Here is a 26,753-nt window from a genome sequence, read left to right as displayed (position 1 = left end):
TTGAATCCTGAGTGAGGTTACCTCCAACAGCAGGGAATGTGGCCAGGCAGTCCTTAGTGTTGAACTTCAGGGGGCGTCCGACGCTCCAACTGCAAGATTACTCAAGTGGTTGCCATAGTTACTTGTCCCCTGACAATGTTTTTAAGAAAGGAGCTGTATCTATGTACATCACAGGAAGTCAGTGGACTGTACTGTCCTAGGTCTCACTACTTATGGGGAGCCTGTCAGCACTAGAATAGTGTATAACTATATTAAATACAGTATACTGTATAAATGTACAGTATGAATAAAAAAAGGATCATTATTTTCAACCCCCTATGTCTCGTCTTATTCATAAGATATTAAATTAATAAACTGCATACAGCAACATATTGGACAATGATGTTCCACGGTATACTGTTTTTTCATTTAATAATTTCTCATTGCTACAATGATACAGTCGAAATGACCGAAATGAACAAATAAACCAACCCCATTCTCACTCAATTCATCCCCCTTCTCACCAACACCAACAAAAAGTAGTCCTTAGTGGGAAATGGACCCCCCCCACACACACTCACACACACACACACCACACAGTGTCTGGGCACCTGTGAGCTCTCTCATTGGGTAGTTGCCTCACTCCTGTGGGATCAGTTGCAGTGCTGGGGGGGGATCTTCCATGTTGGGGCAGAGGGGGGTGTATTTGGGGGGGTGGGTCCTCTTAAGAGGAGCAATTTCCTAGAAGGAGAATGATCTCCCTCCGGGGGGGTGAGAGCTCTGTGCAATTTGATCGGCAAGTCTGCAAAGCTGGTGTGTGTATGAGGGGGCTATCTTTCCCTCTTTCTTTCTCTATCTCTCCCACCTCTCTCTCTCTCTAACTCTGTCTCCCATTCAGGTTTACTGACCAGCTGTTTTTAAAGCTGGACTGCCTTCTCTTCTGTTTTCTAAGAAGTCAATATGAAGAATTACTACAGCCCACCCTGTTCCTCCTGCCTCCCCCTCCATCTCCTCGCCCCCTTTGGGGACCTGTTTCCCCCCTGGTTCTCCAAATGAGCTGCCCAATTACAGTCCATTGGATCTCAATACTGAAGGAGTCTTACAACCCCTTCCATTCCTCTCCTCCTCTCCTCTCTGCTTTCTTTCTTTCTGTCTGACTGTCTGTCCATCCCATTCTCTCTCACTCCTTCTCCCTCTCTCTCTTTCTATGGGTGGGGATGATGCAGTGTGTTGTGTGATGTCTTCAGTGGGGCCATTGTCCTCTGGTGTCCAGTTCCTCTACGCCAACCCCCCACCCCCTCTCTCTCTGCCTCTCTCTCTCTCGCTCGCTCTCTCTCTCTCTCTAATCAAATGGCCCTTAGGAGGAAATGCCGGCAAATTACAGCCTCCCATTCATATCTGATCCATTATTAACTGTCCGGCACAGTACAAGGAAGGGAGGGAAAGACAGAGAGAGAGAGATAGAAAGAGGAGGGGGGTATGTCATAAAGGGAATGGAATCTATTCGACAGAGATGGGGTTAAAAAAGGGGGGGGGGGGAGGGTGGGTGTCATGTAAGCGTGTCTACTCGTGCATGTGTGTTTGTGCGTGAGAAAAAGAGAGAGTCAGAGAGAGGGAGAGACGAGAAAAATAAATGAGATACCCTGTGATCTCAGGCACAGATTCAGTCCCTGAAAGGGTTTTTATCAGGGCAGTCACATGTCCTAGGATAGCAGTTCAGAGAATGTGACTGTAGAAACAACACATTTCCTATTTGGGTTAGTCCCCGTAACAGCACACACACACACACGCGCATGAAATCACCCTTACACGCAAGCAGACACACACACACATGCTGAAACACAATTGTGTACAGACACACACATACAATAATTCAACCCTTGCAGACACACTTACGCACACACACACACGCAGCGGGACGGTATACGCATGCAACCTGTTAATTAGTGGCGGGAGGAGGCCTCTGTTTGTGTGCTCTCTTCCTGTGGCGGACACACCAGTCCCTCTGTGTCCTATCTCTCCCCAGATAGAGAGGGAGAGGCTGGGAGGAAAGAGGGAGAGCAAAAGAAGAAAGGGTGTGTGTGTGTCGGGAGGGACCTCGGCCTGTCAGTTTGCATGCGTGCTCTCTTGGACATGGAGCTTGCAGAAAAATGCTCTCGGTGAAACGGCGCTTAAACGACATTCTCTACCAGCAGAACAGGAAGTGGAGTGGTGGTGACCGATATAACAGGTAGTTAAAGTGTCATTATACCGGCAGGATTGCGATGTATGTAGATGACGGTGCTGGCTGGTTTGTGTATAGGCCTTCTAATGCTCCTCTCCGATTCAGCGGGAGAGATTTCCATTCACTTTGAACCACTCAGAGGGGAGATTAGGGACAAGAGTCGTTTTCTGCCTGGCGACTGAATTGCCACGGCTTGGAGCTGACAAGTTCCTAGCGGAGGCTGTATCAAACTCATGGGTCACTCAGTGAATGGGCTTTTCCTGATGTCTGTGTGAGTGAGCGTTTAAATGAGTGTGAACTTTTCAAAATGTGTGAGTGTTCCTGCACTCCACGGCACTAAACCTGTATGTGTGTGTCCTCTTTTCTCGTTGTTGTTTTTGTTTTATTCCTGTGTAGAAGTGTGTGTTTGTTTGTTCATGTGTGTACGTGCGTGTGTGAGAGACAGGAAATCTCGGCTTCAAACCCTCTACACAGCACTTCCTCTGCCCCTTTTCCTCTGAACCCAAAACACTTTTTCTCCTCCTCCCCTCTCCCTTCTTCCCATGTCTTTCCTCAGGACTTGGCTGAACTAATACACTCTCACAAACTCTACGTTGAGTTTCAGAGGGAAAGTTAACACAAAACTTCTCTCTTCCATCCTCCCCACCCCCCTTTCTGTCGTCCTGAGTTCCCCTTGTTCTCTGCGTTTGTCGCTGTACATGCACATCTGTTTGGTTCTTTCCCCGGGATTGGAGCTACTCCACATCTCTCCCTAAGCCTTTTGGGTGGAAAGCGAAAGAGTGGAGGAGGGGAGGTTGGATGCAGGAAGAGAGGGAGGGAGGGAGAGATAAGGGAGAAAAGTGTGGGTGTTTTGCACACGCACTCAAAGCAGGACGTGGAGTCAAGACGAGGGGAAAAAAATATGATGGAAATATGTAACCAGAAAGAGAGTGATGAGTGTTGATAAAGGTTGATGGGTGTTGATAACGGTTTGTGTTCTTGGAGGTTAGGGTTTGATGGGGAGAGTGAGAAAGAGAAGGAGGGGTCAAAGAGAGTAAAAAAAAGAAAAGAAAGTAATATTGTGACAGCGAGGGGAATTGATAGGCTGGAGAGAGGAGAGAATAATGGTGATGGAGAGATACAGCTCTGTGTCGGATAAAAAACTGAGAGAGAGGCGTTCGTCTTCTCCCTCTGGACGGCAGTATTCTCAGAGATATGCGCACTAATAGGGTTCTCACTCTTTTCTCTCTCTCTCTCTCTCTCTAGGACATATTTCAGATACTGTGGAGCCTTGAGCTACCGTAGGATACCATTTTGCAACCAACTTTCCAATTTGTATTTTCTGGTTCCATGTGATTAAAAATGTAGGTTGTTTCTTTCATATTGCAGGGCTGGTATGAGGGTGTGGGTGTTAACACTTGACTACTATTCCAATGCTTTCCTATGTGCTGACCATGGATACTCTCTTCCCCCTCACTAATATCAGCCTTAACCAGGTTGTCGTGCAAAACAGTGTTCTTCAACCCTTGTCCTCAGTGCCAACTGTCCTGTCATTTCTAGATGTTTCCCTGCTCCAACACACCTGATTCAAATGAATGGATTGTTATCAAGCTCGGCAGAAGTCTGATAACGACCATTCATTTGATACAGGTGTGTTGGAGCAGGGAAACATCTCAAACATGCAGGAGAGTGGGTCCAGTGGGGTTGAGAAACACTGATCTTGAACATATAGCACAGTGGGCTCTGAGGACCAGGGCTGGAGAACACTGCTGTAGATTGAGCGCCGGGGTAGTAGAAGTGCAGACACCCGCTTTAGCACAGTTACATCACAATGTCTCCAGAGCTTTTATTGGCTGACGTAATGCCAGAAAAGGTGAGAGAGTAAGAGAAAATGAGAGACATAGGTTCACAGACTGTTAAACAGTAGGTTGGACTGTGAGCGTCTGTATTTGTGTGTTTGTGAGAGATTACCTAGGGAGTGATTGTTCCATCAGCTCAAATCAGTAATCCTCTCCACCAGTGCCGGGCTTCCTGATTGATGGCCCAATGGTATCTGGGTAATGTAGTAGGAGAGGCTGACAGGAAGAGTAATGGGGGTGGGGTAGCTTGGTGAGGAGGTAGGGAGCGGAAAGGGTGAAGGGAGGTGAAGTAGATTGGGGTTCGAGGGACACTAATGTGGCTTTTGGTAAGGCCACGTCTCTGTGACCACACCGACACCAATAGCGGGCAGGAGGCGCAATGCCAAATTGGTAACGATGATCGAGTGATGCATTAGGGTAAAATTCAGCAGTTTTTGCCCCTGTCCACTGAAATAAATATTTCTCTCTCGCTGAAACAATGCTTCTTTTTACCTTTTACACTGCACTCCATCACTCACTTTTGTAGTTTTTATTGCGTAAGGGTACATGCCTGCCATATTGATAGGGACCTTTTGTTTTGAAGGTCCTCTCCAACTTATCCCACGGCACTCAATCTTTCCAAACTACTGCTGCAGGAAACACAACAGTATGAAATGAGCAGTGTCGGACATGTTGGATGAACATTTGTTGAATGTACATGTAGTTGGATTGGATTTGTGTTTCATCGACTTCATCAACCAGCAAACAAGAAACCGTGACTGAATATTTGTCATAAACATGCAATGAAGGCATTTGCTGCATTGAAACTACACTCTACACAATTGTGCTTCAATGAGAATCCAAATGTTGTAACCACCATTTTATAACTGATCCACACAAGTCATTGCTGGTTAAAATGGAGATGGAACTAGTCTTTATCATGAAGGTCAGTTGAGTTCATGGACACCACTTCTTTCTCTGCATGCAGCTTAAATCAACTTGATGTTGGCATGTCCCTGGGGCAAGTTTCTCATGTCATATGACAGAGGGCTTGGGCCCTTCTCCTGTGTGATTGCTATCTCCTCTCAGCAGCAGATTTGAAAGGAATTATGGATAGCGTGGTTTTTAAAACATATATTCTACCAAAGCCGCAGCAAGAACAAGAACAACAAACTGTTTTCTTATCAGCCCCAATGGATTAGAGAAGATAACAAATGGTCTGATAAGATATCAAGACAAAGAATCACCTATAAGATGCAGCTTCTATCTGTTGACTTTCTCACCCAAGACATCTTAGTGCTTGGTAATCTACCCTCAGGGTCTGAAAAAGATAAATCCAACTCCTGACCAAGGTCAGAAAACAAACTGTGCTGAAGTTCTGTCTTATGTTTGGATGGTTGTGTCTCTCTGTCTCTGAATCTCTCAGACACACTCAGTCCTTCATTTACACACTAGCTTTGTACGATGACCGTGTAACTTTACCACAAAAAATTCACTTCGTCTGTAAAAAAACCTCACCTTGTAGACAAGCAAGCACATTCAGATTTGTTGTTGAATGTTTATGGTCCCTTGCAGAGAGGCATGTTCAGTTTATCTATGTTTTGAAGGCCCTTTACAGGACTACGCAAAAGCATGGAATTGAGATTTTATCCAAAACTCATCCTCTCTTTCTCTCCTAGGACTCTAAGCACTCGGCCGAGATCGTCTCCTCGCCGTCTCTGGACGTCTTCCTGCCAGAGGACGAGGACAACCCCTACGAGTCCGTCACCACCGCCGTCACTCGCAAGCCCAGCTCGTTGGACATCACCCACTTCAATGCCAGTCCACGCAACGGTAAGATACCCCCGGCATCAAAACAAGTTTCTGTTCCCACGACAATACTGAATGTTTGTACAGTGCCCACAGTCAGTGTTGTGTAGTGGGAAACTAAAGCACCCAGGACTGAACCTCAACCCTATCTAACCCAAACTTCAGTGAACATTCCTAAAGATTAACCCACCAAATTCAAGGACAATCGGCATGCTGTACGTAGTAGAGCCATAAACCGACAACCAAGGCACCTTCAACCAACGCAACGGGACAAACTAGCTCTGGCTGTTTCCGCTGAAGTCTGCACTGACAGTGTAATTCGCCAATCTACACTACTAAACAGGGATCACTCATAGCCAGCTAGAAGGGGTGCTGTTTCTCCAAGCTCTTGATTCTAACTTTTATTAAAAACATTGACAGAGAGATTGCAACTACTTAAATTGCTATTAAAGTTCCCTGCATAGGAATGGTATCATAGATGACTAGTCTGTGCTGGCCAAGGCCGCTCAGCCAAAATGATCAGCAGTTGGTCAGAGGTTGGGCCCTGGTTAGATGCAAGTCTAGTCACATTATATCCCTTTGAGGGAGAGAGATGAAGGATAAAAGGCCATGTTTTTGCAGTATTGAAACCAGCCCATCTGTCAACTGTTGCCTGCGTGCGAGTTGGCTATCCGGAGCTCACCACTGCAACATCATGCGCCCGCAGCAACAGTCTAAACCCACGCCTCCGATGGTGGGCCAGACCTCTGGTTGTCGTGGCAACTGCACTGCCACTCCTACTCTGTCCAGTGTCGGGATGTGAGTCACTTGTGGGTTGTCATGGTGACTGCCTTTCACAGGTTGAATAATTTCCTGTCACTGAGGCCGAACTTTTGAATGTTTTGGTTTGTTTGATCGTTTGTATGTTTTTTCCAGAGCCATAGAAAAAGAGAGTTGCGACACTTCCATAGACTCCCATTGTTATCGAGGAATGCGGAAGTTAAGCGTGTCTCATGCAACCTATAGTTCCAAACATTGTATTTTCCACCGTTGAACCCCATTCATTTTCAGTGTCTACGAAGTAAGTTAGCTGGTAAATTGATGAAAATCATGCATTTTTTCATATTTCAACCACCACATATCAATTGTTATGAGTAGTATTTCATATGGCCAACTTAAGATAAACATTTTCGTAAGATTATAGCTTGTTAGATTCTAAATGCAGTTAGAGCTGTTAGAGCCATATATGGCTTATGGGGTCCGAAGCAAGTGAGCTGGTAAATTGATGAAAATCCTGCATTTTTTCATATTTCAACCACCACATATCAATTGTTATTAGTAGTATTTCATATAGCCAGCTGTAGAGAAAATGTATTGTAAGATTATGGCTTGTTAGATTATAGCTTGTTAGATTCTAAATGCAGTTTGCGCTAGACTATAGTAGAGCTATGCAACACTTTTACTGTAGCTAGCTAAAGAGCATGTGTATCAACCAGAAGTTCGTTGGTTTATAGTCTGTCAAATTAGTTCAAGTTATTGGTGTTCTTTGGCATACACAGTTTACAGAATCTGCTCTTATTAGCCTATAGTACATCTGATTATAGCTAGCAACAATGAATTGCAGATTAAAGCCTTGGGTCCCCTATCGTCCAGCAACGCTCGGCAGGAATTTCAGGTCCACTCAATAGCTAGCTAGTTAGTTAGCTCAACTAGATGCATCTACTACTGCGGTCTAAGTTTTGTGAAAAGCAGACATTAAGATCACCTGCTCACTACAAACAAAAGGAGTGGAAAAACACTGGACATATTGTACAATAAAATGTTTTATTGAATTGCAGTTGGTTGCCTTGTATATTCTGTTCAATTTTTTTCTATTGAACAGTTGCCGGTGATCATGGTTAGATTCAACTTGCATCAAGTACAAACGTGTTGTTAATGTGGTAAATTGTAAGTGGGCTGATGAAGAAAAAAAAAGTTGAACAAATCCCATTTACTTCAACAGTCGAAGGTTAAACGTTAAGTGGAACAATGTAGGCTAGCATAGCCATTTCCAGCTCTGCTTCACAATATTGCGTTATGCATTATAAGTTAATGTTATACATACATGTTAATAAAGTAGCATACATACATGATACAACACACCAGTAACCAATTGATATTGTGTTAATATACCGAAAATATCCGTGAATCGAGATGGTGCTGCTGTCGGTCCCGCCGAAAACCATTCAAACACGTTGACAGCAGTGGGTTTTCATTTAACTACAGCGAGCTACCGGAACCACGTGACAAAAAAGCTCTAGCTTTTTTTCTGCGTTTCACTGGCAGTGAGTGTTCACACATGTTGTAGTTCACTCCATTGTTCACCAAAAACGTCAGCGAGGACTGCCTAATGTAGATAAGAGTCAGCTGAAGATAGCCAGAATATCGGATTTCTTCAACTGAGCCTGTTTCATTCGTAATTTGCCTGAGAAAGCGACTTCCGTTGGCCAGCTCCATTGAAAACCATTCAAAAAAGTTGACAGCAGTGGGGCTTTTTGGAACTACAGCGAGCTACATGAACCACGTGATCACGTGTCGGCGAGATCAAAGCGTGTCGCAACTCTCTTTTTCTATGGCTCTGGTTTTTTCTATTTGGTTCTGGTTGTTTGGGGTGTGAGAGGGGCAGAGGAATTAAGCGAGCAACTGACTAGCGTCAAGCTTTCTGAGAGTGACATGAAAAACAAGCAGAAATTGTTCTAAAATAAGCGAGTAGGTGTAACATGCTTCATGCTAAAGTGGAGAGGAGCTTATCAAACTATCTCTCTCTCTCCCCTTCTCCTCCTTCTGTCTTCCTCCTACCCTCCCTCTTCCTCCCCACCACTCTCCCCCCTATCTTCTCTTCACCCCCCCCCCCAACACCCCCCCCCCTTTCCTTCCTCCCTCGCTCACACGCAGATGAGTGTGTGCATTTGTGGGAGTTATCTTGGCTCTGGGGGGTGTGTGTGCGTGTGTGTGTGGGCACAGGTCAGCTCAGGAGAAGTGAATGAATCAGAGGTGCAACAGCAGCAGGAGTGAGGAAATACTGGCTCTGCGTTAGCTGCAGGGTAGCAGACAAAAGCGTCCTCAGAGCTTAGGGGAGCTAAGCCTCTCTCTCTGGCTTGTGTGAAACGAACTGAGGTTATAAAAACTCCCCGATCCATCTTCTAATTGTGTTTTACTCAATCCTCAAGACCCAAGAGTCTTTAAGACATCGGGGAGAATGAATGGTTTCCTTGTGTGATACCAACAATGAGAACGTTTTTCAGGATTCAAAAAATCCTAGCCTCTTCCCTTCACTGTGATGCTGCAGTTTTCCTGTTAGCAGGGCTTGAAATTTCCTTTCCTTCCTTCCTTCCTTCCTCTCTTCCTCCATGTACCCCTCTCTATATATCCTCTGTAACTGGCCACTTACAGTTGTGCAGCGTAAACTGGTTGAGCAAATAATTGAATACCATGTCACGAATGACACCTTTTTGATGTGAGCAGTGGAGAAAAGGCCCCAAAGTGCCCCCAACCCCCTTCACTTCAACCAATGTCATCCAATGCGACCTGCTGTCACTGTGAGGGACTCTGTACTGTACATGCAAATCAAGTCACGGATTGCAGACAAAGCAAGGCGTCTTGAAATAGCTGAGATACAAAATCTCAGGACCCGCAATCACGCACAGAGAAGCCGACACACACTGCTATCATTGCTAAGTGGCTAGAAAATGTCCCCCTTTGTCCCCCCGGCTTCTTCCTGAGGTAAACACATATGCATGTACAGTACTTGTTGATATGACCCAGAGCGCTTATGCTGTGGTACACACACAAGAAATGTGTGTGTGTGTGCACTTATGCTTTTAATGACCCTAATGCTTTTGCTCTCAACATTATCTCTCTCACTGTCAGGATTAACAATTTTCTGTGCCCTGGGCAACAAGGCTCAAAGCCCATCCCCCCGGATTTTGGGGGACTTTATTTGAGCGCCAAATCGTTTTTTGAGCTTTATGTAAAATAAACATTTTACGAGCAGTTTTTCAATTGGTAAAATATTGTCAGACAGTAGGTCAGAAAGTAACAGCTAGCTGGCGTCAGTTACTTGTAAAATGCATAGATAATGATCAGTAAAATCTCAATTTAGCTTGCACCTAAGTTAAAACATATTTGAGTGTGCTAACATTAGCATTAACATCAGCAAGTTTGAGGTGTATGCATAGGCTAACCATAAAATTAGCAGCACATTTCCCGTAATTAACGATGATAAAACATGAATTTACCTGAAAGTGATGCATGGGCACCATCTCGCAGTCTCTTTCTTTCTTTTTTTCTTCCCCTGACTCCTATTATCTTTCTAAGCCCATTTTAGAAAATGTTACCTAGCCTTCTGTCAAAGTTCGTCAGCCCACTGAGATAGGGAAGGGCACCCACAGCGATATTGGGAAGTTGAGTGTGTATATAAATTTTTTTTTGGGGGGGGGGGGGGGGGGGCAGCATTGTAAATGTTTTTGAGCATTTAAATATATCTCTTGTTCTGCCTGTTTTGTAATACACATGCCTAATATTTCTATACTAAAATAATATCGGCATTAGAAGTATTATAACTATGATGATTTTTCATTTGGCAATTTTTTGGTGCCCCCTCAGGAGTTGGTGCCCTACGCACAGCGCTTAGTGCACATTATGGGAGCGGCGGCAATGGCTACTAGACTACACAAATACCGTTTTTGACGTGATTTAACATAACATTTTGATCGAACGAGTTGCAAGTTACGAGTTACAGTAGTCACATTAAAGGGGCAATTGACTGGGTTTTTTGGGTATTTCACACTGTTCCTTAAGGTCTCCGAATAGGGTTTGTAACATTGGTTGGGTTGAAAATGGCCCGGGTGCTGTTCTATGCCCTCTGACAGAGCCTCTGAAATGTTCCCAGGAAAAAACACAAGCTTTTCTCTTTTTATGGTATGCTCATTAATATTTAGATAAGCGCGCTGATTGGTTGGTTATCAACGAGTGAAGCTGGGAGCAAAAACGCAACACGGCCAACAGCAGCACTCGCTGAAACACCGAAGTTGGAGACTTGAAATAAAAACGCGCAAATAAATCTATTGTGTCTACACAACACTGTTTTCAACAGATTGACTATATATCATTTGAAATGATAACATTACTTGTTTCCACTTCTGTTGTTGAAGCAAACTAGATTGACTTAGGTGGGTAGAACGTTAGGCTAGCTACAGCTTAGCAACCAAACCATATTGTGATTCTACTCGGCTTCAGTTAGCTAGCTAGGCTAGCTCTAGATATCTTGCTGTAAAATAACATGACAAAGATCTGGACAAACATGCATCGTGAATTGTAGATTTTCATTACACAGGTTATTTATTTAAATGAAACACAGTCAGGAACATGAATCAACGTTAGCCCCATTGCCAATAAACTAGGCTAAATTATCACACATTCTACCTATGCTCTTGCGTTAACTAGCAAGCTAAACTTGTTTACATGCCTACAGTCTAGGTGTTACTAGTAACAGTTACTAGCAATGCTAACGTATCCTGTATCTAGAACCTGCCTTTCTCCAGTTCTTTCAAATAGATTATCTAGACAGGCGTTAGCAATGAGCCAGACTGCTGTTCGTTTTCTGGCTATTTTTCGGAAGCTTCCCTTCTAATGCCGACTACAGCTAGTCTATCTAGCTAGAGTTAATGTGTGTAGAAACGTATTTAGCATTCTACCTGGTATGCTATTTACAGGAAACGTTAGCATTGCTAATAACTGTTAGCACAACATCATACTGTCCTTATAGCTTGCGGTTGCAATGAGCATACGGTCGGAACAGCACCTCTTTCCAGGTTCAGCTTCCTAGCAAATCCTGCTTGAAATTGTCCAAGGTTGTCAAAACTGACTTGGGTGAAATGTTCAGAGCAAATGAATGATTGAGTGTCGAACTTCGCCGGAATCTTCTCATAGACAACAGCAGCCATGCCTGCTGAATGTTTGGCTCCTTGGGAAGACTGTGAGTGTTAGCCTTCCCTGTACAGCCTGGAACACAGCATTAACGACCGTGGTCCATTTTCAATATCCTTGTTATAATTCAAAACGTTCTTCTTTGTAATTCCTTATAAGTAGCCTACACAGAGCAGCGCGCAGCTAAACTAGTATCAGAGATAGACGCTACCTCGGGCTGGTCTGGATGTAAATTCTGGGGCGTGACAAAGCTACAGACCAAAGCCAATAAGAGGGCGATCACCGGTCCTACGTAGGACCGGTAGCTTTGGTGAAAAGCTAGCGTTTTACAGAGAAATTTTTTCTTTTTGAGATTTGAATAGGAAAGAGGTGTCAATGGACTTTGATATTCACGGTATGTTCAGTTTACCCACCAAAATCGGTTTTGCAGTCAATTGCCCCTTTAAGGAAAGTTAGGACTGCGTTCATAATGTGAAATAACATTTTAGTTGACATCCAGGGCCCCTTAGATGTCATGTGCCCCTGGGCAAGTGCCCAGTTGCCCTAATGGTTAATCCGGCCTTGCTCGCTGTTCCTTCCTCACTCACACTCTTTCTCACACTTTCAATGAAACTAAACACCCAAACACTTATATTTTTATGAATTTCAGAAATCTAGCATTTGGTTTCCATTTGAAATGTCACCTCATGAAATATGGATGTTGGACAGGTAGGGAGTTTACAAAGAGACATACCCAGACGAGAACAGCCAAGCAATGAAAGTGGAGGAGTTGATTTCCCAAAGGAGACTTCTTTCTGGCGAAGTCTAAAAGAAGACTGAAATAAGGATGACGCCATTAAAACAATCTGTACTCGTTCCAGACGTTGTTTTCTGTCAAATGTTTCTACCGCGATGGCATTATTTCAGTCCCAGTATGCATTGTTAATCTTGATGGGGTGACATCTTTTAACCGAAAGTGTCCACTCGACCCTATCTTCATGGATGTGCCAGATTTATCCTTCAATCTTTCTTTCTGCCTGTCTTTGTCTTTCTTTCCTTTCTTCTGGCTAAAACTAAGATGTTACGGCATTGCCCCATTACCCTCCTTGCAGAGCTCCGGAGGTGAAGTTGGTTAAATGACAAACAAAACACCAAGAGGCACAAACAAGGCACTCTATAGGCTTCTTTACCATTAGAGGGGCTTCGTAGTCAAATGCCATTACTGGAACAGAAAGCATATCAAGTCTAGAGATCGCTTTAGCATAGTCTAATCATGTATAAACTACCATACACATACCCGACCTCCTGCTGTGTAGACAACTGTTCCGATCAGTAACAAAAGCAAAGTCTCAACATAAACACACACAGGTAAGCAAGTGCTACTCTTGTTTTACCTTTCTTTGCCTCTAATTTAGGCAGCATCTAATGTTTTTCACTTTCTGCCACACAACGTTCAAAACTGTACTGCACTGCGTGCCACGTTCATTTGGGAAACATCATTAATGTTTGCCTATAAAAAAGATATATATTTTTTATAAATACTTTTACAGAGTAAAAGTCTCAAGCTCACTCTTTTGAGACCGCATAAGAGACTTTAATTTTTAAATATGATTTCAAGGAAGTGGGAAGCAACTTCTGAATATTAAATTCTGATTGAGCCCAGAGCTAAGGGCAGCTAATTACATATTCATGGACACAGTTCTTAGACTTCAAGTGCTCATACTTAAATCCGTAGCGGATTATGGATAGATCAATAACTATAAATAATTGTTCATGCTTTTACCAAGGTATGTTTATTTTATCACACAGATTACCCCAGGGAATCATTGTCTGGTTCCATTGCACCATGTAAAGTTACAAATAAAATCGACCTCAAGTATGCAAGAATCTGATCTTTAAATCCTATTTTGGATCTGGCATCCTGTCATTTCCTGCGTTTGTTTTGCACGCATACGTCATGTTGTGGCACTGTATTATCAGAGGTTTAGTGAAAGGGATGTGAGTCCATGTGGATTAAAGGTTGTCTGTTCTAGTCAAGATGTATAGTCCAGATCGTTGAATTCAGCAGGTCGTTTGTGGCGTTTTGTCCAAGTGGTGGTTTGTCTCAAAGTGTAGTTTCACAGCAGAGCATAACAGGGCCAGCGTGATTTTTGTTTACCCATCCTTAAAGGCACTGTGTCCTCAACAGATATCGGATGTAAAACCTTTAGATTTATCGGTTGCCATCAGAATGTGATGGCAAATGTGTATATTTCAATAAATAGTAACAAAAAAAATACTCTTCAACAAAATTATCTACCCTCCCTTTAATTTTGATTTATTTTGTGTGTGGCTTCTTTGATCCAATCTGATGTGTCTCAGCTCAGCTCAGATCTTATGGTTTGCTGAGGGACAGGGGAGAGGAGAATGAGAGTTATCTAATTGGTCAACACTGAGAAAGTAGTGCCTATATTGTAAAGAGTTGTGCTCTATACTGCCCATTAGGAGGGCTTTATTATGTGACAAGGCGTGGAGGGCTCCATTGTAATTGGCTGATCTGATGTGACATTGGTAGCATGTGAGCACAGCTGCAACCATATAGACACCACACACACTCACAAAAACATGACTTGTTGCAAAACTTGCGCATGCCAACTCGCGCACACACAATGTTAAACTCACAATTTTAATTGCTATATAAAGGGTGCTTGGGGAACCGCCAGTCACCCCAGGGTAGTCTGGGTCCAACACACACACACACTAATGAAGAACACACTATTGCATCTTGTATTAACAAGTTCTGCAGCTAGCTATAGACAAAGACCTTTTAGTGTTAGTTCAGATAGTCTTCCTTGCACGCCCACATGCAGACACACAAACAACCACACACACATCCACATTGACATAGACACACCTCATTTCCTTATCATTAGAAAGCATGTGAAGGTTGTACTTTCCCTCCCGGGAACCCAATCATATTGTACAATTTTTGTACAATATGAATATGAACAATATGAGTGCAAGGTTATTTGTTGTTTGCCTTAAGACCTTAAGGTGTTATGGTCAACAGGATTCCCAAACTTGACAATAACATGCTCAACCATAAAGCATCTGTTCCTGGCACACAGGTGTTTACACATACACCTCCCTCTGGCAAGTGTGCGTCCCCAAAAATGAACCACAGGCAGGTAACCAACCTTCAGACCCATCCAAACACACACACATACCGACATATTATACACATGCACACAAACACCAAGCCACAGACAGAACATACTCACATCCATCATCAAAGCCAAAGCTCTGACAGGTTTATTTACTCTACAGGAAAACACCCCATTCTCAATCTATATTTATCTCTGTGTTCTCTCTTCTCTTTCTTCCTCAATCTCTCTTTCTCTGTCTGCCTGTCTCTGTTCTTCTTCTTCTTCTCTCTCTCTTTCTTTCACATTCTCACTGTTTCTGTCACACTCAGTTTATTGTCCTTCTCAAACAATCTGTCTTCTCCTACTCTCTCTCCCTCTCCCCCCCCCCTTCCCCCCTCCCTCCCTCCTCCCCTCCCTCCCTCTCTCTCTCTCTCTCTCTCTCTTTCTCTCTCTCTCTCTCTCTCTCTATGTCTCTCCTATCTATATTTGTCCCCATACAGCCCCACTGCAGATCATGTGATGCTGTTGCAGGTCCCTGCTGATGGCGTGTGTGTGAGACAAACAGAAACAAACACAAACTTGAAATGACTCTGAATGGACCCAAAGGCCCACAATGAAGGATTGCTGCAGCTGGTTCTAGTTTATTAATCGTCATGATTGATTAACGCAGAGCGACACAATTAGGATTTGAATTTTCCCTGCCACGCTTGCAGAAAGCCCAAACACATACACTCCACTGTTGTCAAGCTACTGAAAATGTGTAATTAGTTAGTGACAAGTTACTTATTTCAAAAGTAATTGAGTTACTTTACCAATTACTGCATAAGAAAGTAATTTGCTACCAGGGAAAGTGGCTTTTCTGCTTAGTCAATTTCTGCTTCAATTCTGTTAGATTGAAGATTATTTCAGTGTCGCTGTGGCAGAGTTTTGGACCAGTCTAGAACCACTTAATTGTTGCTTAAAGGCTTTCAAATCAAACACCAGTACACTACTATTTACCGCCAAATTTAGTGGAAATATAGTAATGTATTTGACACGCACACCCCAACACACAGCCCTCCACACACACCCCAAAGCACAGACCTCTACACACACAGCCCTTGACTCTCACCCCTCCACACACACCCCCAACACACAGCTTTCCCCACACACCCAGACACACACAGCCCTCCACCCCCCCCCTCCATACACAGACACCCTAAGTACCCTAAATCGACCTTCATCCCAACACACAAAACCTTCCAAACACACAGCCCTCCACACACACCCCCAACACACACAGCATCCCACACACAACCCTCCACACATAATCATCCACACACACCACTGCACACACACCATAACACACAAAGCCCCCATTCACACAGCCCTCCATACAACACAACACAGACAACTCTCCACACACAGTCCTCCACACACACCCCAACAACACACAAGTCCAACATACACAACCTTCCACACACAGCCCCCCCTTTGCACATTCTTCCTCACACGTAGATGCACACTTTAACACAAACACACATGCAGTCTCACACATAGCACTCCATACAAATTCTAATGTAGAAGACACACAATTACAGCAATCTCTTGATAACACTGAGAAGCTGTCTCAAAGCTTGAGGGAGAGATGCGTGTTTGTTTGATGTGACTCGTGATTTGGAATCATCCCCAACAGACAGGTGAGGGAGAAGAAACGACCACAGAGGATCAGAGGGAGAGGGGGAGAGAGAGAGAGAGAGAGAGAGAGAGAGAGAGAGAGAGAGGGAGAGAGAGAGAGAGAGGGAGAGAGAGAGAGAGAGAGAGAGAGAGAGAGAGAGAGAGAGAGAGAGAGAGAGAGAGAGAGAGAGAGAGAGAGAGAGAGAGAGAGAGAGAGAGAGAGAGAGAGAGAGAGAGAGAGAGAGAGAGAGAGAGGAGAGAGAGAGAGAGAGAGGAGAGAGAAGGAGAGATAGAGAAGAGACGGAATGTACAGAAAAAGAGGAAAAAGACAGAGAAAAAAAGCTTTAAAAGTGCAAACACTGCCGTCCGACTGAAAAAACTATCCACCTGCTTTAGTTTGTGAGGCAGCATTGAAAATCATTCAATCAAAAGTTTTCATTTGATTTTTCTCCAAGTCTGTGGCACCATTAAGACTGGGAAAGGAGCAATGATTTTGGATAGGCCATAGACAAACTCTAACCCGACCTCTAACCCACGATGTACATTGCTTCCAGAAAGTATTCGCAGTGCTTCCCTTTGTTGTTGTTATGTTACAGCCATATTTTCATCAGTTTTTCATCAAAAAAACTATACAACTTTCTTGATCTGTCAGGGGGAAAATAACAATTGCTAACCAAAATGTCTCTTTTGGGGCCCAGTCAAAATATTCCTTTAGGGTGCCAAACATTCTTGAGAGCAACCTAATCGGTAAATAATCTGTATAGATTCCGTGGATCGGTATAGATTGTCCTAGTTTTTCTTTTACCTCAGACATAGACAAGGTCTGTATGTTAGTATGGAGAAGGGATTCTCCCTCTGTCTCTCTGAGATGTAAGTTTAATTGGACAGACATTTAAGCGTCTGCTTGTCGATGTGGAGAGGCGTGATTTGACAGATTGTGCATAGGCTTTAGGGTGTATGTGTGTGTATGAGAATGTGTGCATGTGTGAAATAGCAAGAGTCTTGAATGTGAGTCAAAGACTGTGTGTTTGTGTATGTGTCTTTGATCAGCGATTTGAGATGGATGGTTTTTACTGTCTGATACGTGCCAGAAATGATATTCGGCCTAACCTGGGCACTTTTTTACCATTCGTCTCCTCCCTCCCTCGCTTTCCCTTGATCCATTAACTGATCATGTGCTGGGGAAATCAACCCTGACACTCAAATCAACCCTGCGTGTGTGTGTGCTTACCCTTTACCAAATTGGACTTTCAAATCAATTGTATTTCATTTATTTCTCTTTGTCTCTCTCTCGCTCTTCCATTCAATCTCATTGTTTGATGTGGGATGTACTTTGGAACACTCTTTTTCTTTATTTTTATCGTACGGCTCATCAATCAGGAATTTTCCCAAAATGTAGATATGATACAATTTTGTTTTTCTTATTTTTTATGTCAAAGCATTGTACTTTAGTATGTAGATACACACCTATGTACAAACATTCTGTCTTAAAAAATCAAATTGTGATGTCAGGATATTGTATTTTCTAATTTTGGCAGTTGGGGGGCCTTGGGTGACCCATTATTGTCCATCCAACCACTTTTGATAGATAAATGTCAAGTTTGACTCAGCTGCAACACATATGAGTTTGAGATATTGTTTATATGTTTAAATATCAAAGTAAGAGTCTGTCTGTAGAAGAGTTAGTAAAAATGCTGTATACAGTGCATACATATTGGTGAGTTACTTTATTTAATTGCTGCAGCAGATCTTTAACAAATTCACAGAAGATTTACATTTACATTACAGTTAGTCATTTAGCAGATGCTCTTATCCAGAGCAACTTACTTACAGTAAGTACAGGGAGATTCCCCCCGAGGCAAGTAGGGTGAAGTGCCTTGCGAACTTTTGCACGGCCGGGAATCGAACCAACAACCTTCTAATTAATAGCCCGACTCCCTAACCGCTCAGCCACCTGACCTCCATAAGACAGGATCATATAAGGTCCAACAATGGGGTCTAAAACATTCGAGAGTTTGAAGGGCCGACAATGGGTCCACTCCCTCTAGCAGTGTTTATTCCTATCATTGCAGGAACAAACTGTCCATGATAGCAAGAACATAATAATGTACACAGACCCAGACTACATACTCAACGGTGTTGTGCAATATCAAATGGCATAATTCTCTCCCTGTCTCTCTCAAGGCCACTCACCCCATGTGACTGTAACAGAGCCAGAGCTTGGTAACCATGGCAACGGCTCCACGGGGCCCACACCAGACTGCTCGCCCCCCTCTCCCCACACAGCGCTGAAGAACATCGAGAGAGTCATCCGCCCACAGGTGAACACACACACACACCTCGTACGTTAAGTGAAATATGACAGAAGGAGTTTGTCCACCTACAACTGACCTAAACCCACCTACACACACACCTACACACGCTAACACGTGCTTCTGATGTACTTGCTCACTCACTCACTCTACCTTCCTGGGACTGAACTTAGGAATATGATGAGAGTTGTTTGCCAACATATGGACAGACATGGCATACACACACAAACTTGAAGGTGAGCGGTGCTGTTGGTTGACTAAACCATAGATATATATAAACAGTAGATGTCTTACGGCGGAGTCTAGAACGTTCGCACATGGCGGCCATCTTGCTACAGGGAACGCGCTCACCATAACATTGGGTTGGTGCTACATGTACTTTTTAAATAAACATAACTTGCTCAATTTTTAACCGATTTTTAAACGGTTTGGTTTGTTATCAGCGTCAGAGATGTAGCTATGCCACTGCATACTTATGAAAAATTATGTAATAAAAAATATATAGAATAGAAGTATGCAGTGGTATAGCTACATCTCTTACGTTGATAACAAACCAAACCGTTAAAAAATCGGTTGAAAATTGAGCAAGTTATGGTTATGGCACCAACCCAATGTTATGGTGAGCGCGTTCCGTGTAGCAAGATGGCCGCCATGTGCGGACGTTCGACTCCGTTGTCCGGCAACGCGGAAGAGACATCTAGTGTTTATATATATATATCTATGGTCTGAACCCTGACAGAGGGTGCAGGTTTCTGAGTCTGCTGGGTTAACACCCCCACACACACACATGCAGACAGTTGTGCTGGGGGATGTGACAGTGATGCTAACGTGCTAGCAGTCAATTGTAGCGGCTCTTGCGGCTGTAGCTTACTGTCTCTCTCGCTCTCTTTTTCGCTCGCTCTCTACCCTTCTCTTACTCTCACTTTCTCTCGCTCTTTCTCCCTCTTTCTTTCACTCTCTCTTTCTCTTTGCTCCTTCTCCTTACCACCTACAACAAATAGGCACAGCACTGGACATTTCATTCATTTGGAAATCTGAAACCCAGTTTCAGTGGGTGTATCTCAATAGTCTACACAGGTGTACTCTGCTAATGACAATCATTCTGGAGGAAGGAAGTATACAGGTGAACAAGGAACCCTCTAGCATCTCCTCACAATGAAGTGAGAAGCTCAGTTGAATAGCTGGAATTAGACTCGATAGGCTTGAAAATGTGATTCTCCAGAATCAAATTAACTTCTCGAGTCTTCATTTAATATTATTGCACCTGCTGGCTATTTCATTAGTGTAATATGCAGGGTAATAATCCAATCAGTACACAACTCTTATGCCCAAACACAAACACACACACACACTTTCCTCCTTCCCACCCAGGCATATTTTACTGTACTGTACTGTACTGTATACAAGCACATCCATGAAAACACAGACACACCCTCTGTATTTCCCCTTTAGCTCTCTCTTTCTTAAACACGTTGGCCGGGTTTCCCAGATTCGTTAAGAAGATCTTAACGCTAAGAGCTTCTTAGTAGGGTTCTAAGAGCGTTCTACAGCGTTGTTAGAATGCTCCTAAAAAGCTCTTAGCGTTAAGAGCTTCTTAACGAATCTGGGAAACCCGGCCATTATTATTCACACACGTGTGTCTATGTGTGTGTTATGACAACCACTAGGCGAACATGATGACCTGTTCACAACAGTGAGAGGGACACAACAGTTACAGGAGTAGCATGTAAAGGAGCGCTTTTATTGTGAATATAATAACCTGAGTGGGCTAAAAATCAGGAAAAACTGGAACCAGAATTCTTCCTCGTAACCAAAACACAAGAGGGATAAAATGAACAGACGTCTTCCTCGGTTGAGAGAACAAACGGAGAGCTGTGCCATTTTGTAGTGGTGTCCAAATTAATTCACTACGGCCCAATCTCAATCTCCTCCCTAAACCCTCACATCAATTGGTAAGTGATTGAGTGCAAGAGGCTGCAAGTGCTAAAAATGCTATGAATAGGAATGGGATTTGGGCCTATTCAAAAAGAAACATCATACTTATTTGGATGAGGTGCTTTTGTGCATCAGGAACTACAGTACAATGGACAGATGCAAGGATATCGCTGGTTACATCTACGGGCAATTCGATTTGTGGTTCAACAGGACACAATAAGACAGATCCTCAAATTAGTCGATCCCCTAGGTGTGGGTCAGCTTAGAAGAGTGCTTGGCTGTGTCCTGCTCAACCACAAACCTATTGAAAAGTATAATTTGATCAGGTCATCCATTACTGCAGGCTTTATACATGCCAAGTGGCGGCGTATGTGCTGTGATGAGATTGACCACTCAAAGTAAAGCGATGAGGTTCCTTGAAAGAAAAAAAAATCTGTATTTTCGATATTCAATGTCGGAGAATCTGACGACCTGCGAAGCGCCGCTATTCCCTCATGCCTGGGACACACTGGCTGCAAAGCGTACGGAAGCATCACGATTGGCTACGATCAGCTACGACTGGCACAAGGCTTGCACACCAGACGCGCATTTCTCTGCACCAGTCAACAAGCCTTTTAGCTACTCTGAGCTTTCCTTTTTCACATGTAATGCTGACATGGTACATAACATGGCATAGGCTATATTTAGGAAACATGCACACAGCCGCCCCAACAGCATCCCAGCATTGATCCTTCTCTATGTTGTCCTCGTAAAACTGGTGCTGGGGGTCATACAACTCCCTATGCTTTTCAACTTCGAGAATTAATTTGATGTTGTCCATCTCCTTGAATTTCTTGCTGATTTTCTAAATCGACTTGGGGGTTCTCTCTCGGTAGGCTATGCGTGCAGTACACACTGCACGCATCCTGCACGCATGTGTGTTGTGTGCAACGCGTGACAACCCGTTTCTTTCAAACAAACAAAACAACTACGGGCATGCTGGCTCAACAGATCAATCTGTTTATTTTCATTTGTCTTTATCAAGGTATACCACATGGAACGGCCGGTCGTTACCAACATTGGCTGCGTTTCCCAGATTCGTTAAGAAGCTCTTAAGCGCGGCCATTGTGTAGTTAGGTTTTATATGGTGAATATTGGTAAAGTACATAGGCCTCCTAAGTAATATTAAAATAATTATTATACTGCAACTTTACAAATGTTCAACGTAGTCCACAATTAATGTTGTAAAATCTTAATAACATGGTTTTTTATTCAAATATATCAACTGATATTTTTGTATTTTATCATTATTCGTTCATTTTGAACGAATCATTTGTATGACTCGGGAATAACGAGTCATCTCAGATAGTGATTCGTTCATTTTCTCGTGGCCGAGATAGAGGAAAAAAGTTTAAATTACAAAACCTGTAATTATCACTTGTGAACAAATCTCATTTACGTCTTACTATACTAAACCTAGAAGTAAAAAATTCAAAGTCAAATTCATAAAAGTGAATGAGGTAAGCAAATCCTTTCTGTTTCCTCTTCTGATGTAGATCATGGAACAAATTTACATTACATTTACATTTAGTCATTTAGCAGACGCTGTTATCCAGAGCGACTTACAGTAAGTACAGGGACATTCCCCCCGAGGCAAGTAGGGTGAAGTGCCTTGCCCAAGGACACAACTTCATTTGACACGGCGGGGAATCAATCCGGCAACCTTCTGATTACTAGGCCGACTCCTTCACCGCTCAGCCATCTAACAATGATCCAAAGACTCGTACCCGAAGACACGGTCGGGAAATGAACAAATCTTTTCGACTTCCTCTACCAGTAGGCTACTGACCCTATGCAGGTCACGTGAAAAACTATCCCAAGACTCGGAAGACACGGTTGGCGGATGAATGAATCATTGACCCGAAGACACGGTTGGCAGAAGATCGAATCATTGACCCGAAGACATGGTTGGCAGAAGAACGAATCATTGACCCGAAGACACGGTCAGCAGATGAACGAATCATTGACTTGAAGACTCAGTCGGCAGATGAACTAATCTTTCACCCGAAGACAAGGTCGGGAGGGGAACGATTTGTTCCTTCTTTCGGGATCATTTTTCACGTGACCTGCATAGGCTCAGCAGTTGGTAGAGGAAACCGAAAACAAGAGAAACCATGAGTATGTCATTATGATCAGTGACCTATGCTCTTTTGTAAGCTCTCTCTTGGAAGTCGCTTTGGATAAACGCGTCTGCTAAATGAATAAATGTAAATGTCTTCAGGTACGAGTCTTTGGATAATGTTTCACGTAATCTGAACACATACACTCCGAAAAGAAAACAGAAAGGATTTGTTTTCGTCATTCACTTTAGCGTGACTGCTGGGTTTAGCAGTAAGACGTGAATACAATTTGTTCTTTGATTACAGGTTACATAATTAGGTCATTTTTGCAAGTTTTTTTGTAACTTTACTTACAGTGTGCTAGTGTGATAATGAAAGATTTCAAATCATACAAAGTGTCATGATGCTTTGTATTTAATGCAGGATTTTTTTTTCATGTTTATATGTATATGTTTGCAATAGTGGACATATTCAGGCCAGGGAATTGGTTATCAGATGTTGAGCAACAGCCCCCCCCCCCCCCCCCACGCACCTTTTTAATGAACGAGATTCAAAGAACCGAGTCCGTAAAATGATTCGAACTTCCCACCACTAGTAGCCGATTGTTGCGCTTCAAGGCTCTTCGCAGCCAGTGTGTCCCAGGCGTGATTTGCCATCGTAGAGATCCATAGAGAAAATACTTACTTAAAAATAAAAATAAACCTTATTGATTAATGCTAGTGTTTTTTGAGATTAGAGGTAAAAATCTTCAAAGCTGAATTCACCGCAGATGGCAAACAAAGTTTGTATTGCATTAGCATGCTGTCACCTTTCCTCCCTCTGTAGCCTATGTGAACATCTCCTCCAGGTTGGCACTCGTCAACCGGTATTTCTTGTCATTTTCAATGTGTTCATGGTGGCTGTGATTAATTTTCATCATGTGGTTGGTTGGCTTCTCCAAACCTTCAGTTCTGTCCATAAATTAATGTAATTAATAAATATTAATTAATTAATACGATAAACCCTCTCTGAAACCTTCGGCAGAAGGGACATTTTTGGTCCAAAGATTAGGGTTTTAATATGTTAATTTACCATCATATCTTTATTGGCTACTGAAATGCCGTCCAACGTTTGAATACTTATTCAAATTGCAAGCTTGACTACTCAGTAACGAATTTGTGATTTTAAAAGTAGCGAAGTAGATTAGTTAGCTTAATTTGTCCACAAATATAATTACAGACTTAAAAATATACCCACAAAAGTACCTAAAAAACTTAATTAATTACAGTACCCTAACGTGAGTAGTTGTATTTTGTTACTTCCAACCTTGCAAACTACACACAGTTCTTGCTATATTAACCATCAGTGAGCTTTGCGTTTAAACTTACACGTTATAACCTTTTTTTCTAAACATGTTTACGTCAGGGTTGGCTGCTCCATGCTTGTTTGTTTACCATTCTTTTTTTTCTTCTCTTAAATCCCGGCAAACCCGCCTTATTTTTCTCGCTTCCGGGCTTCCCCTGGTCACCCTCGTGTTTCACGTCACAACGCTGTGAATTCCCTCAGCCAAGTCTGCAAACATGCAGACCTATGGAAAAGGTTCATGAAGGCCTCAAAATGTTGGCCAAGAGCCCTCGCGCACTTGACGATATAACATTGGGACAGCCGACAGAGTTAGTCATCACGGGCCTTGAAGTCCGTCAGTCTGTGAGAGTGGAGACTCATGTCGGATGTACATCTCGTACAAGCCTACATCTCGCGGGCTCGTACCTACATTGGTTCACTCATTCTTGACCACAATGCAATCTGATTTCAAGGCAATGATGTACTGTACTCTCACTTAGTTTCCTAAAAAGAAACGTCCAACAATAAAATAAAGAAATGACAGAATCCCGCGAACGGCTCATTTGATTGAGGTTCACCTTGCGGCGTGTTAATATACTCTGAAGCTTGTACTGTACAGTGTCTTCCTCGTCCACCTGTCACATACACGGCAGGATTGGTTGGGTGGCTTACGGATTCCCCCGACAGAGGCTATCATCTCAGTATATCTTCCCCCACCCTCCCCCTCCACACACACACCATGTTCTTCTTTTATCCCCCTCCGACATCTGAATTTCTGAACACAAGCTCTTGATCTCTGCCAGGGGATGAATGGGGTGGTGGTGGGGGGGGGGGGGGCGAGAGAGGAAGGGGATGGGGGGGAGTCACAGAGGACCAGAAAGAAGAAGGGTATTGTCCACAGGCCAGAGGATGAGTGGTGGATTGACAAGCTTGTTGCTGCGTGTCGCTGAAGCTCCACTGTATCATGGGTCGCATCACTCTATCTGCTACATGATCTCCAGCCTTCACCCCATGACTGTTTACCCACTGGTTGAACAGCTGTCTGGAGTTGTGTGTGTGTGTCTGTGCGTGAGTGAGTGAGTGTGCTCTCAGCAGCGGCGTAACAATGACTTGGTGGGCCCGAGTGCAGATCTCACCAACAGGCCCCTTAACCAACCTATTGTCAGGCGAAATGATTGAGTGTTGAGCTTAGCGAGGCGCATGGAAATGTACTTATCATCAGTGTTGCGTCTGAACACATTCATGAACTCGTTCATAATTTTGGTGAACGTGAACTGAACGTAGCCTACTGTATTACTGCCTGATGAAGATACTGTGCAGTGGACGCATTCATTCTGGTGTCTGTGAATGGCACATTCACTCTTTTTTATTTCGTTTAATAAGGTGCCAGATTTCTAAAGACTTCCAGGCTAAAAACACACCGTTAACAGTCTTGTGTCCAGGGTTGCCCAACCTGTCAATCGCTGCGTGTGCTTTCTTTCTTTCTTCTACTGTCTATGCCTGGCAAGTGTGAGAACGCCGAATTGCGTAGAGGCAGAGAGCGGTATTGCAGACGGCAGCCACATATTGAAAAAAAGGAGCTTTGAACTTAGTTCAACATTTTGAATTATGAACTATCAACTGAGCTAGTTCATGTAGAAAGTGAACTTTCCCAACACTGCTTATTACAATACACATTGTGAATTGATTGGTTTTGTTAGCTAGATATGCTAGCTTAACCTTAGCCTATCTAGCTTTAGCTATTTTCCAACAACATCCTTCACATTGTTTTCAATATCTAACCTGGCTGCTGCCTTATGCCTATATGTGCATTTAATGACGTTTAATAGCCATGTCTAAATGCATTCAATAGGCTATACCAGACAGTAAATGTTAGCCTACCCTGGTGGCTGAGTTTCACGCATTGCTGTTGGGCTGGGGGTCAGACGTAGCGTCCTCTTGAACACCTCGCCACAAATCCAAATGAAGAAAATGTTGCCAGCTTTGCCACCCTTTCATCCTACTCTTAGCGTTCGTGCCGCTTCCTGCAGCCACTTTTGTGTTGAATGAAGGACATGGGGTAGCCTACTTACGCAATTACTCAACATGCAACGCAATGCAACGCAATGCAACACAACAGGATGGCAAACGATCACAACGTGTGGGTGGGCAATAGAATCTTTGACAACATATTACCCAGACAATAAAAACGAGTTTGTTTCATTCAGCAAAAGGCCAATGAGGCAAAATGAATTATTTGCTGTTGTTAAGACTGACTATTGTTAAAATGTTTATTGGGCAGGTGAGAATAACTGACAGCATAATTGAGAAATGTTTGCGAATTGATCGGACTGGATCATATGTTAACCTTTCTGTGATTTACACTGAGCGAGGAGGAGAGGGGGAGAGGAGAAGGAGAGGGGGAGCTGCAAGAGGGTAATGAGGAGAGAGGGTAAAGAGAGAGGAAGGAAAAGAAGAAAGAGGGGGAGGTCTCAAGCAACGGGAGAGAGAACAAAGGGGGCCCGTCCTCGATCTCAAGTGAGAACTCTACCTGAAGAACTGACCGGGCC

The 26,753-nt window shown here is 43.3% G+C and overlaps 1 protein-coding gene across 1 annotated transcript in view; it reads left to right on the top strand.

The window, feature by feature from the left end:
* The window catches only part of anks1b (ankyrin repeat and sterile alpha motif domain containing 1B), a 204,525-nt gene that overhangs the window by 105,952 nt on the left and 71,820 nt on the right, over window positions 1-26,753 (top strand). Inside the window, 2 exon segments of the mRNA XM_047017696.1 lie at window positions 5,700-5,853; window positions 18,720-18,856. Of these exon segments, the coding sequence (XP_046873652.1) occupies window positions 5,700-5,853; window positions 18,720-18,856 (291 nt within the window).

This window comes from Hypomesus transpacificus, unplaced genomic scaffold (assembly GCF_021917145.1).
Source record: "Hypomesus transpacificus isolate Combined female unplaced genomic scaffold, fHypTra1 scaffold_62, whole genome shotgun sequence".
NCBI lineage: Eukaryota > Metazoa > Chordata > Actinopteri > Osmeriformes > Osmeridae > Hypomesus > Hypomesus transpacificus.
The sequence above is the reverse complement of the archived record's forward strand: the minus strand, read 5'-3'. Positions and strand labels throughout refer to the sequence as shown.